Raw genomic sequence first — 11,870 nt, forward strand, 5'->3', positions numbered from 1 at the left:
CTTGGAAATTCTTCATCTCGAGCAAGCATGCCAATCTGGACAATGGAAACCTTTATTATAGGTTGCATTTTATTAAGCGTTGCTGGACAAAATTTTGGACACGTAAGAAAATGCCTTGTTTTTTTTTTATTTTATTAACATAAATTTATTTTACTAACACGCTTAGGACCCAGTGAGATTCAATGGATTCCCACCCATGGACTATCTTCAACCAGACCCAAATCAACTTTGCGGTCTAAGTAATCCCAGTGGCTTGGATGCCAGCGAGAATGTAGCCGAGAATCACTTAAAACTTGGCCAATATCCTTGGGTAGTTGCCCTGTTTAACAAACGTATATTCTTTGGAGGCGGTTCTCTGATTGCCCCGGGGTTGTCCTGACAGCAGCTCATCTCCTCGAGAACAAGGTTGAGGCGGATATTGTGGTCAGAGCTGGTGAATATGACATGGTTTCCCGTACTGAACCATTACCATCTGAGGAACGTCAGGTGGCCAGTATTGTGCGACACAAGGAGTTCTCCTATCAGTTGGGAGAAAACAACATAGCACTTCTATTCCTAAGCACACCCTTCGAGTTGAAGGCCCACATTCGAACCATTTGTTTGCCCAGCCAGCAAAGACCCTTCAAGCAGAGACGCTGTTCGGTGGCAGGATGGGGGAAAATGGCGTTTGAGGAGAAAATTTATTCGAACATCCTAAAGAAAATCGATTTACCCATGGTAACAAGAGCAGTATGCCAGGATCAGTTGAGAAGAACCATATTGGGGGCAGATTTTGAGCTCCCTGCCAGTCTGATTTGCGCCGGTGGAGAATGGGATAAGGATGCCTGCCAGGGCGACGGAGGATCTGCCCTGTTTTGTCCCATGGAGCAGGACCCAACTCGCTTTGAACAGATTGGCATCGTCAACTGGGGCATCGGCTGTGGCCAGGTAAACTTGCCGGCTACCTACACAAATGTGGAAATGTTCATAGATTGGATTTATCAACAACTGGCTGGGCACCACTCGAGCAGTGTTCCACTGCCTGGCCATTTACCTTTAACATTTAGTTTGTAATAAAGCTAATGATTAATAATAAACCTAATATTGAAGTACCAATTATATATATCTTATATATTAGAGCACATAATTACATCACAAAATAAATATAATGATCCCTAAAAGGAGTTCTATAATAACCCTTCTTTAATCAAAACATTTTAAACCCCTAGCTACTGTTAATTTGTTTATTTTTCGCATAGTTTCCAACGCATTCATTAAATAGAGAAAGGCAAACATAAACTGGACGTGTTTCATTGCATTATAGGTAAATATATTAAAATTAAGGTTTAGCGTTAATTGCTTTCGTGTACAAAATATTTAACAAAGTCATGAGTATAAATTTGAACTAATCTTACAAAGAAACAAGGAAGATACATTGTGCTTGGCGCCTTGGGCGTCATTAGTTCGTTAGTTTCGATCTTCGCGAGTTAAGTACAAAAGAAGGCTAGTTTTTGTGGTCTGTGTGCACGATCGGGGCTCAACTAAACGGGATCTGGGATCAATAGGCGGAAATCAATCTAAGCATTAATTAAACGATCCATCGGCGATTATCTCCTATGATTCTCATCCATTTTCTGATTCCGTTAGCAAAGTTCGTTACATGACAAAATGCTTACAAAAGTTGCTAGTTACACTATGACAGTTTACAATTGGCAAGTATGAATCGTTATCCCCGTTAAGTATCTGATTTGTTTCCATTTTTGTTTGTTGCTTAAGACGTTAGTATAATATCAGCATTTTATTTCCTCCTTGGCATCCTCTGCTGCCTGTCTTTTAAGTGATTTTCTGGTCATTTGTGGTTGTTGAAACTCCCCAAAGGCATTGGATTAGCTAATCGACATGCGATTAGAGAGTCGTCTTCATCATTCGCCCGCCATCTCATCGATGCGACATCGCACGGCGTGTTCGAGCACCTCCAGACTGGCGTAATCCAGCTCCTTCACCAGACAGAGAGTGGCGGACAGAAGGTTTGAATTCTGCGAAAGAAGCATATTATTCAGTTCTTGATTGAGCATATGTGTCAGATTATATACTCACCCTGTTAACAGGCCGGCGATGGTAGCCCGTATAGTGATTCATCACGGAGGCCGACAAAGTCGTAGTCGAGTCACTATATCTGCCCTCGGGTCGTCTGGAAAACGATTACATAAATTAGTTTACAGTATTTAATAAGGCAATTAAGACACTTAGATACTAGGTGCTAAGCCTTGTTGTTTTTTAACAGGTTTGAGAATAGCATGTTGAACTAGATCGTTTTAGAATCCAGTTTTAACTTATAATTACAATACAAAATAGGTATGTAGATTACATATTCGTCGTTTTAACAAATTGAACTGGCCTTTACTTACATTTATTATTAGTTAAATACCAAAATTATATAAATTCGTGTTATTTGTGTAAAAATCCAGACACAAGCGCGTGTTTAACCCACTTTAAAGTCAACAAAGTAAACATTTAAGGTAAACACAAACCGCCTGGCTATCCATGATACGTCAGATTGTTTGCCCATAATAAAATAAGCGGAAACCGCGATAAGCTAATTGGCACAACCGCCAGCTGACCCGTTCGATGACCTCACCTCGACCTGGGCCTGTCCTCCGCATCCCATTCGCCGCCATTCTCCCGGGCACTGCCATTCCGGTAGGCCGTCGTCTCCGGTCCCGCGCTGCGTCGCTGCGGATGATGCAGCTGCATTTGGCTGCCGTAGGGATTGTGATGCACCTGGGGCGCCTGCTGGTGCTCCTCCCACTCGGTGAGATCCGTCTGGCTGTGGCGGTAGTGCGCCGGGTAGGCGGGCCTGTCCGACTGATAGTACTCCTGTGCGGGAATACCACAATTAGATAGCTTCACCATCGTCCCGACCCATCGAGCCACGCTTGCGCCTCTGGTGAGGATGGCCGGGCTTACCTTCATCGAGTGCGCAGAGATGCTGGGCGGTAGCGGCGTGGGCCGCACCTCCCTGTATGCTGTGTGCGGACTACTCTCCTGGTCGGATCCCGGCGAGCGCTGCTCGTCGAGTCCGTTCGGTGAGGCGTTAGTGGTGCGGTTTGCATTTTAGTTGGGTTTGTTTGGTTTTTTTTGTTTTTAATATTTTTTGTTGTTTAGAGGTTGCAATTGGGAGCAGTGCATGGTTGGTGAGAAAGGCAGCAGATTAGAAACGTTAGATTCGAGTTGATATCCCCCAGTCCCAGTCCCCAGGGCAATCCACACATGACAAATTGTTCAGCAAGTCATTCGGGGAGGGGGTAATTTCCCTCTGGTTCAGTGGTTTTTCGGAGGGACAAGCCCTTTACTGGCACAATGCACTTAAAACACAATTAGAAATAAAGAAAGATACACAGAAATAAATTTGGTAGCTTTCCCTATGCTATATACTCAGTATTATCTATAGTGAGCATGTCTATTTCAGATACTACATTTTTTTTTAAGCCTTTAATCTCTTAGAATTTCAATTATTCTCCGCCACCTAGTCAAGTATTTTTCTCACGTGTATGAATACATAAAGACCCATTTTATATAGTTCATTTTGGACTTTTGTTTTGGGCTTCTTCGGCAATTATAGTTCGTCCCCCAGTTCCCATCTCTCGGTCTGAAAGTCAACTGACTGACTTAACCCACAAAAGCCGGCAAGTAGACAATGGCCCATTGGACAGGCGGCGGGAAAACGAGAGAACCTTAACCATGTCGAAGCCATCGCGTGACTATACCCCCAATCCGAATCCCCTAGCCCTTCAGCTGCCCCCTCTCCACTCGAGTGTGACGGGCCCACACCCTTGAGCCTCGAACCTCGAACATCGAACCTACGAAAAAAAAAAATAGGGCCCCAAAAGTGGGCCCGGCAACAAGCTCAATTCTGTCATGTCGGATGCGTGGGGCTGTTATGGTGTTATTTAGTAGTCTTTCTGGCGGTGGGGGGACTGTGGATCTTACATCGTATTGGTGGTAGGAGGTGCGCTGCTCTTTGGTTATGGTGTTATACATGGGCGATGGCGGATGCACGGGTTCCTGGGGGAAGGCCGAAACGAGATTAGTGGGAATTTTTGTTAAGGAAAAGGGGGACAGTAATCTCAGATCTTACAAGATGCTGAATTACGGTTATATGATGCTGTACCACATTCGATAGAAACTTAGGAAGGCAACTCAACTCGATACAAATAAAATGTAATAACGAAGTATATAGGTTTAGCAGACAAAATAACTGATGGAAAGCTTATAGCTTAAGGTATTTTATTATAAAGTACTTCTAAGGAACCACTGGTTTTACTGAACAAATACATAAACAATAATGACTTTGTATACTACTTGATTATATTTCTATACAAATACCCAAAAAAAATCTTCATATGTGAATAACCATAAAATCAAAAAGAATTTTAAAAAGGAGTACTATGGAATAGTACGTAATAGGTCCATCAGAGTGGTCCCTAAACTCATCCCAACTCCCTAGCTGACCACCTCCCTTTACCTTGGTGGGTGTGGGTGGCTGGGAACCCTTCAGCGGCTGGGCCGCCTGCACCTGGTGGAGATCGCTGGCACTTTGGCTGATGCTTCCATCGCTGCTGTTATTGACCAGCGGACTGGCCAACTGAGGCGGCTTGTTAGCAAAGAGTTAATGGGAATATAAGGATTCGAAGGGGGAGGGGTAACCGAAATAGACCAAGACGGGGGCGACAGATGATTACTGGGTTACATTACCAAGGCGAGAGATTATAGCCGCTAAACCAGGGCGTGGTGTGGGAAAATCCACCCAGACAATGGGAGCCATTTACCTCTTTCATGGGACTGGAGCTGCGTCGCTGCTGCTGCGATTGATGCTGCTGCTGCGGTTGGTGATGCTGCTGGTGGTGATGTTGCTGCTGCTGCTGATGCTGTGGCGGCGAGTGTTGCGGGTAGCTGTGCTGCTGCTGCTGCTGCTGCGGCATCTGCTGCGGGGACGTTCTCGCCGTCTGCTGCTGCTGCTGCTGGTAGGCATCCTCGTAGACCTCATCCTCTGTAGCGGAGCCACCGCCCCCACGCAGGGCATCGTCCAACTCCTCCTGGGTGACCTCCACATTGTCGAGTTTCTTCAGGTTGGGCAGGGCGCGCAACACGAGCGCCCGATAGCTGCGATTGCGGTTAGTCAGAGGTGAGAACGATCATTAGGGGCTTCTCTAGAGCACTAACCACAGGTCGGTTAACTTAATACTTATAAGCTGCATTGTTTTAAGCTTAACAATAGAATTTCCAGGGTCTCTTTCTCATACTATAAATCAAGTAGATTTAAAAGTCTTAAAAAAAAACATAAATCTAATTCTGAGATATTCCAGATGGCATTTAATTTTAGATGTTATTGCTAAAAAGTAAAAGTTGCAGTTAAATTTACAGGTGGTTATTTTGTTCTATTATAAATGCAAATATTTCGATATTATTATTCCTAAAAAGAAAACTAAAGCGTTTGCAAAATGAATTCAACACGTTGCTCCAAATATCACGTTTCACAGATAACTAAATATTACTCAAAATCTACATGAGCAGTGTTTAAAACAATTAAATATCATGAATAAATCACATGATTAATGATAACTACGAAATTTTAAAGAAAATAGATCAAAATAATTTAAATAAATATTTTCTTTCAATAGAAAGAACTGTGCTTTTTTCAACAATTGGTGGAAACACTTTAGGAGATCTGGCTTTTGTGTACTGTAGTATGTTCAATAGAGGTTACTCACTTGGCGCCCGCTCGATCGCAGCAGGGGTTTTCCTCCAGCCAAAGATACCTGAGGGCCGGTAAATTTTGCAGGTAGGCGATCTCGTTGATGTCCGAGATGTTGTTCTTGCGCAGATACAGTTCCTGCAGTTTGTTGCAATCCTCGAAGGGCGACAGCGTGCTGATCTTGTTGACACTGCAACAGAGAAACAAAACATTTAGGTTCAAGAAACTTTCTCTCGAAGATGACAAAGGCACCAACAACTAACTGCCGTGAATCATGCTCAAAACAAGACAAAAGATTCTCCAGCAGCTGCGTACGGTCATTAACTCGTCGGATTCTTCGCAGAATTCCCCACAAATAACAGTTAAAGAACGGCGGCAGGGGGAAAAGCTGATTGTCATCATTTGTCTGCGTCTAGGTCAGGTTTAAGCCCATGTTCCGGCCAAGTCCCCGCTTAGCACATCGGTTCCTAATAATGCTAATTACACTTCAAAGTGGCCAATTGCCGATGGCCAAAAGCGTGCCTTGATTGCCTGCCTGACTGATTGAATAAGGAAGGGAAAGAAATGTTTCCACACTGAGAGAAAACTAGAGGTTAAATAAAGACAAAATTCCACTATATTGGAAACTATTGCATTGAAAAAATAACTTTAAAATCATAACTTATTAATGTTTTAATATTTACATAAAGAAAATGTAAGCTCTGTACATATTTTTAAATATATATATAAGATTTAATTTGTTAATTGGATATAAAATAGTAATTAGGCCATGAATACAACTTTGTGATGAACTAAATCTTTATTTTTTAGATCTGCTAAACTACATACTTTTGATATATTCATTATCCCCTCTTAACTTTTCCGTATCGACACATATCTTTTTTTTTCTTCCTGTGTAGATACTATAAACATTTTTCCCTAGCAGGGCGGGTACGGCAGAAACAACTGTCTAAACTTAGCCAGGAAGATCGGTAAATGGCACACGAGTGCATTGCCTCAGTGAATGTCTGGTATCTGGAATTCGTAGCACCGCTTACCCTATTAATAGTTCTTTAAAAAAATCAGGCCAATTGGGAGAGGGGCCAAGAATAAGTGTCCCTCCTTAAATATGCATAATCAATGCTTCCCCTAAAGAGTCAAGGTTACCCAGCACTTAAGCACTTCCAAGTGGAAATACCACTGATAGGTCTGTGGAAGTAAAAAGAAAAGTGCTAGCCACACGCAAGTCAAATCAATATGCACACTCATAACGCAGGGGAAATGGAAAATGGAATGGTAATGAGCGAGGGGCGGAAAATTCCCCCAACAAATGAAGACTACGCCAACGCATTTTACCTGAGGCATAGTGAGCCAAACTAATTTATGGCTCATTCTTTGCGTACACTACTTCAGGCCTTGCTCAACATACTTATAGCCAAACAAAGTCGAGAACCCCACGCTAACCCAATGCCCAACGAGTTGAGACTGAAAGGTTTTCGTTGTATAATGCTTAACCAAGTAGTATAATGCAAACAGAACAGACCTCTATTAGAAGTTATTGCCCTCAGACTTACAAGCTTGCCATATCAATTTATTCATTCACATTTGTATATAGGAAACGCCTTTCATTATCTATGAAGACTGATAAAGCTATAGGTCGATTGCGGTAATAGCTTCCTGATAACAAAAATGGAATAAAAGCAATCAAGTATATGTATGTTAAGATAGTTACAAAGGGATATAGTTAAGAAAATCCAACTGCTCTACTTTTAGTTTAACCACTTCAGGGCCTTTTTATCTCATTTAGTCTAAAATTAACTTTTCTTACACAATACTTTGGTTATTACTTAGACAAGGGGAACTATAACTAAGAAAACTTGAAAGATTAGATGTATTGCTTGGTATTTTAAAGAACTTTCGTTTTTTAAGAACCAAATTATCTCCCTAACCAATTTTTCTATATATTTTATGTGACTCATTTTATATAAAATCCAAAAATGTAAAGCCAAAAACCAGATGCCAAATAAGGACCACTTTTGCTTTTAATCAAGATTGGTTTAATTAGTTTTCAAGGCAAATTTATACTCAACATAATAAAAAACTGGGATATTTTTGTCCTTGTGCTTGCTCGTTTTATCTATATCTTATATTTTATATCATATGGTATACTAAGTGCTTCCCCTTGTTTTGAACTGACATGTATAAGAAGTTTCTACTAAATCGGATTTCTTCTTAAGGTATAATATCTGATACTCCCATACCCCAATTATTGTTTCCTGTTTATTTATTCGCTTCATCTGATAATTCCTTTTGAAAAATGTGATTCGCCCATAGCTACATTATTATTTCCTGTTCGGAACTGCTATTCTCACGGTTCTTTTCCCCCAAGTTCAATGCCAAATCGCCCCAAGTCCGCTCCCTATAAGGCCACGAACTATGGTCCGTGTACACCTCCTCCCATATCTCGTACATGCATAATTAAACGAATCGTCAGAGTCGAGAGTTGTCAGCATATTGCCAGCAGATGACGAAGAAGTTTGGCGGGCGAATCGATTTCGACGACCTTGGCAGTCAAAATGATTGCCGCCTTTTAAGGCGATGGCAGCAAAAGCAGCAGCAGCAGCAGTACATGCAAAGTTATCGAGCGACATGCAAGTACACCAAGTACAAACAAGTACATCTGAGTAACAAGTACGAGATGAAGTGGGAGGGGGTTGTTCAATAGTATCTGGCAGATACGAGTCATAACTACAGTATCTCTGCCCCCCACGCAATGGCCTACGCGACTTGGAAAAGTACGCGGCCAGTTGGTATTGCCAATTTTGGAGCTCCCACGACTTTTAGCTTATTTTTTGTAGTTTTCTGCGGCCACTGCTTTTTGCATTAATTACGCGCCTGAGCGTGCCAAAGTATTTCTCGTATTTCAGCTTGCCTAATGATGGGGCGATGACATCACTTGAAAGCAAATATCTCAGTGGTTTCATATATATCTTTCCCGTTTTCTTGGGGCGCCGACTTTGAATCAACCAGAGCGCGGGTCAGGAAATCATAATCAAAATGATCCTTATATGTGATTTATTCCACCATTTGGGCGACTTACCTCAGAGCCAAAACTTCCACTCCACGCATTCGCTTGATGATGGACACATCGCTGAGATCACTGCCCCTGAAATAAACACAGAATAGATGGTATTTTAATAAAGATAAATATGTACAGTGGAGTCCCCTTTTAAAAGTCATCGTGCGCTCTTATCGCAGAAGGGTCAAGAGTTGTGTTGTGGGGGGGGGGGGTCCATTTCGAAAAGTAGCTCAACTGCTTTTCACGCTTTTCAAAGCGTTTTCCTCGAGGGGCCCGCGTGTTTTTCCAGCCCAGGGAATCGTGACTCGCTCCAAAGTGGACACTTCTAAACTGGTTAGAAGATTTGCCCCCGGATTTGGGTCGAGTGAAAGCAGGCGGCGCAGCAGAAGTGAGCAGCAAAGTGGGTAGATCCCCCAGACCCATGCCTCAGGCCCCAGATCGTAGACCCATTCCACAGAGATCGAAGCTTTCACTACGGCTGCACCTGCCCCAGCACGATTAGCAATAGATCAATGCACAGGCGGAAATTAGATCGAAAATCGATTTAATGAACAGTGGGGTAAAACTTGTAGATTCACCACAATCAGTAAACAAAGCTCGTATTTTATGGTAAACAATTTGTTCATTTAAGTTCAGTGAACTTTAAAAAATCTCTCAAAGCATTAACATAATTAAATTTTATTTTAATTTTTTAGTAGCCCGCCATAAAAATACATACATTTGTACATATATGTATTAACATCTCCAATCATATACATTTAAAGTCTGTAAAATTATTCATTTAAGGGAAAACAATGCCTTTCTTTTAATAACAACAAATAGATAACATATTAAACATTTTCGGAATTGTATAGTTGTTGATATTTTTCAAAAGCATTACTCATTCAAAATTTTTCTTTGAATGATAATACTACCGCTGACTAAAAGACACAACTTGTATATAAAATGTATATATCTATATATACTTTTCAAAACATTTATATAATTCAAAGTCTAGTTTTGCAATAATATCTTTCCAATCATACTGGTTCCCAGTATTACTTACCAGCAATTAAGCTTTTTGATCAGGGACAGATCGGACTGCTTGGCCCGCGCAATCACCATTTCCTCGGTGAGTCTCGACATTATGTGTGATTGTGATTCCAATGGCGATGGTGATGGTGATGCTGTGGCTCCAACTGGTCGTCCAATTGATGTTCAACTGACCCGTGGCCACAGGTGTGCCACTTGCAGATTCCGCCTATATGTATAGTGGTATACGATGGCTAACCACGTATTTAAGCCGCTTGTGAATGCCCAATTTTAGACGGCGAGAGGTGAGCCACAATGCAATACAAAAAACCTACAACAGGTTACGCTGGCTAGGTAAATAATAATGTTGTTGCTGTAATCACTGGCGTGTCGTAGGCGTTGCCCTGTTGTTGTTGCTGCACTTTACTTGTAATTACGTAGTCTCCAGGTTTTCAAGTTCCTTTAGATTCGGGTTTATCAACCGCTTGAAGTTGGGATCTCCAAGATTGGAATTTTGTGTATTATAAAGCGTCTTTGCAGCTGAAATTTTGTCCAATTACATAGGCCTTCAGGTTTCCGAGTTCCCCTGGGTTCGTTTACCAAGCGCTCAAAGTTAAGATCTCGCAGTCTGCCGCTTATTGTCTATTGTATCTGGTGTTTTGTATCTCGTATCTTTTAGTATCTGCAGCTATAGCGAATCTCTTGCACGGATGACTAAGCCGCTCGGGTTGTTGCGCCGCGGTTTATTTTTATGTTTACTACGATATCAACGTAACACGCCGTTTAACTACCCATCCACCACTATATATATAGTATCTTTAGCCGTATCTCAATTTCACGCTCCCAGTCTTGTTGTTTTTGCCAAAATTGTTGCTTGCTTTGGGAGGTACGAGGAAATTTTTGGCCAATTTTCACATCGTCTGGATCGATTTTTTCGCGCCCAGATGTTTCCCGTTTGCCGTTACGATTTCGAGCTTTAATGGACGTAGAACTACTTCTTGGATTGCTATAATATTTAACTAATTAAAACACTTTTTGCCGACACTTTCGTTTTCAAACTGTCAGTCGTACTTAGATAACTATGTTTAAGCGAAATTCAGACTTTTTCAGTTCCGATTTTCCGATTTTCCATGCACCTTTTTTCGTATCTCTCGCTCTCTTACAGGTATGTTTGTATATCAGTGTGTGTGTGTGTGGGCACGCGAGAGTGCACGGGTATGGGTGTGTGCCAGAGCGAGACAGCAGAGACGCGCGTGTTTTACACAATACTGCACTATTGTATACTATTATTAGTGTTATTTTTTCGAGTACGTGCGCTCGGCTCGACGGCGAGAAACAATCTGGGGACTTTGGGGCCTTTCAGCCGTTCAACTGGAGCTTTCATTGTCTTTGTTTACGAATGCGGTGTGAAGCAGGAGAGGCGAGAGAGCGAAACAGAGAGAGAGAGAGCGAGATAGCGTGGGCGGTAAACCAGTTTTGTTTTTGTGAAGGCATCTGTGTTTCACATTTTATATCAATTAACTGCTATATGCTTTCAATTTTATTGGTTTTCTTACTAATTTACTATATATTAGCTATTAAAATTCCTTATAAAAAGTGGATTGTATTTTTTTAAGATTTGAGAGATGACACTTGCCACCAAAGTGACCATACTTGTTGAAGGGGAGAATAATCGAACGTTTTTTGGTATTTAATACCGTTATTTTAAATTAAGTTCTGGTATATATATTTAAAAACTAATACTTAACATGGAAATGAAAATCCAAAAAAAAAAAAAAATATTTATCATTAAAAAAACTAAGAAAATACCCAGTTTATCTATTGCAACTTATTTTCATAACTAAATTAAGTTGTAATTAGATAAAATAGATAGATAACGAACAAATGGAAAAGTCAAGGCGAAATTCTTTGCTTTGGACACGGCTAATCCGAGAAATAACTTCCCGTAGTTTTACTTTTAAATAATCTGATAATAAAAACTATTTTCTTGGTTGTATTTTATTATGAAAATACATTCTTTATGTTTATTTTAAAGACGTTTATGTTCAAAACGTAAAAATGTCAGCC

General features: G+C 41.1%; 2 protein-coding genes across 6 annotated transcripts; one reads left to right on the plus strand and one right to left on the minus strand.

The window, feature by feature from the left end:
• The first annotated feature begins 9 nt into the window (after positions 1–9).
• Positions 10–1,141, plus strand: LOC119552950 (phenoloxidase-activating factor 2). The gene is given in 3 exon segments (XM_037862930.1): positions 10–102; positions 167–365; positions 368–1,141. Coding segments are annotated over 3 exon segments (960 nt in total). The 5' UTR covers positions 10–27; the 3' UTR covers positions 1,054–1,141.
• A 146-nt stretch (positions 1,142–1,287) lies between these two features.
• LOC119552949 (adenylate cyclase, terminal-differentiation specific) lies at positions 1,288–11,380 on the minus strand. 5 transcript variants are annotated; one of them, XM_037862925.1, is made up of 10 exons: positions 9,838–11,380; positions 8,814–8,879; positions 5,751–5,924; positions 4,809–5,142; positions 4,505–4,633; positions 3,970–4,044; positions 2,947–3,045; positions 2,618–2,856; positions 2,077–2,170; positions 1,288–2,015 (listed from the first exon to the last, which is right to left on the minus strand). In XM_037862925.1, the coding sequence occupies exons 1-10, from the start codon at positions 9,915–9,917 to the stop codon at positions 1,902–1,904; spliced, it is 1,404 nt and encodes a 467-aa protein (XP_037718853.1). In that variant the 5' UTR covers positions 9,918–11,380; the 3' UTR covers positions 1,288–1,901. The 5 variants fall into 5 exon arrangements, with proteins under 5 accessions (XP_037718853.1, XP_037718854.1, XP_037718855.1 ...); XM_037862926.1 differs by lacking the exon at positions 4,505–4,633 and having other exon boundaries at positions 9,838–11,372; XM_037862927.1 differs by lacking the exons at positions 3,970–4,044; positions 4,505–4,633 and having other exon boundaries at positions 9,838–11,369.
• Between the last annotated feature and the right edge of the window lie 490 nt (positions 11,381–11,870).

This window comes from Drosophila subpulchrella, chromosome 3L (assembly GCF_014743375.2).
Source record: "Drosophila subpulchrella strain 33 F10 #4 breed RU33 chromosome 3L, RU_Dsub_v1.1 Primary Assembly, whole genome shotgun sequence".
Lineage (NCBI taxonomy): Eukaryota > Metazoa > Arthropoda > Insecta > Diptera > Drosophilidae > Drosophila > Drosophila subpulchrella.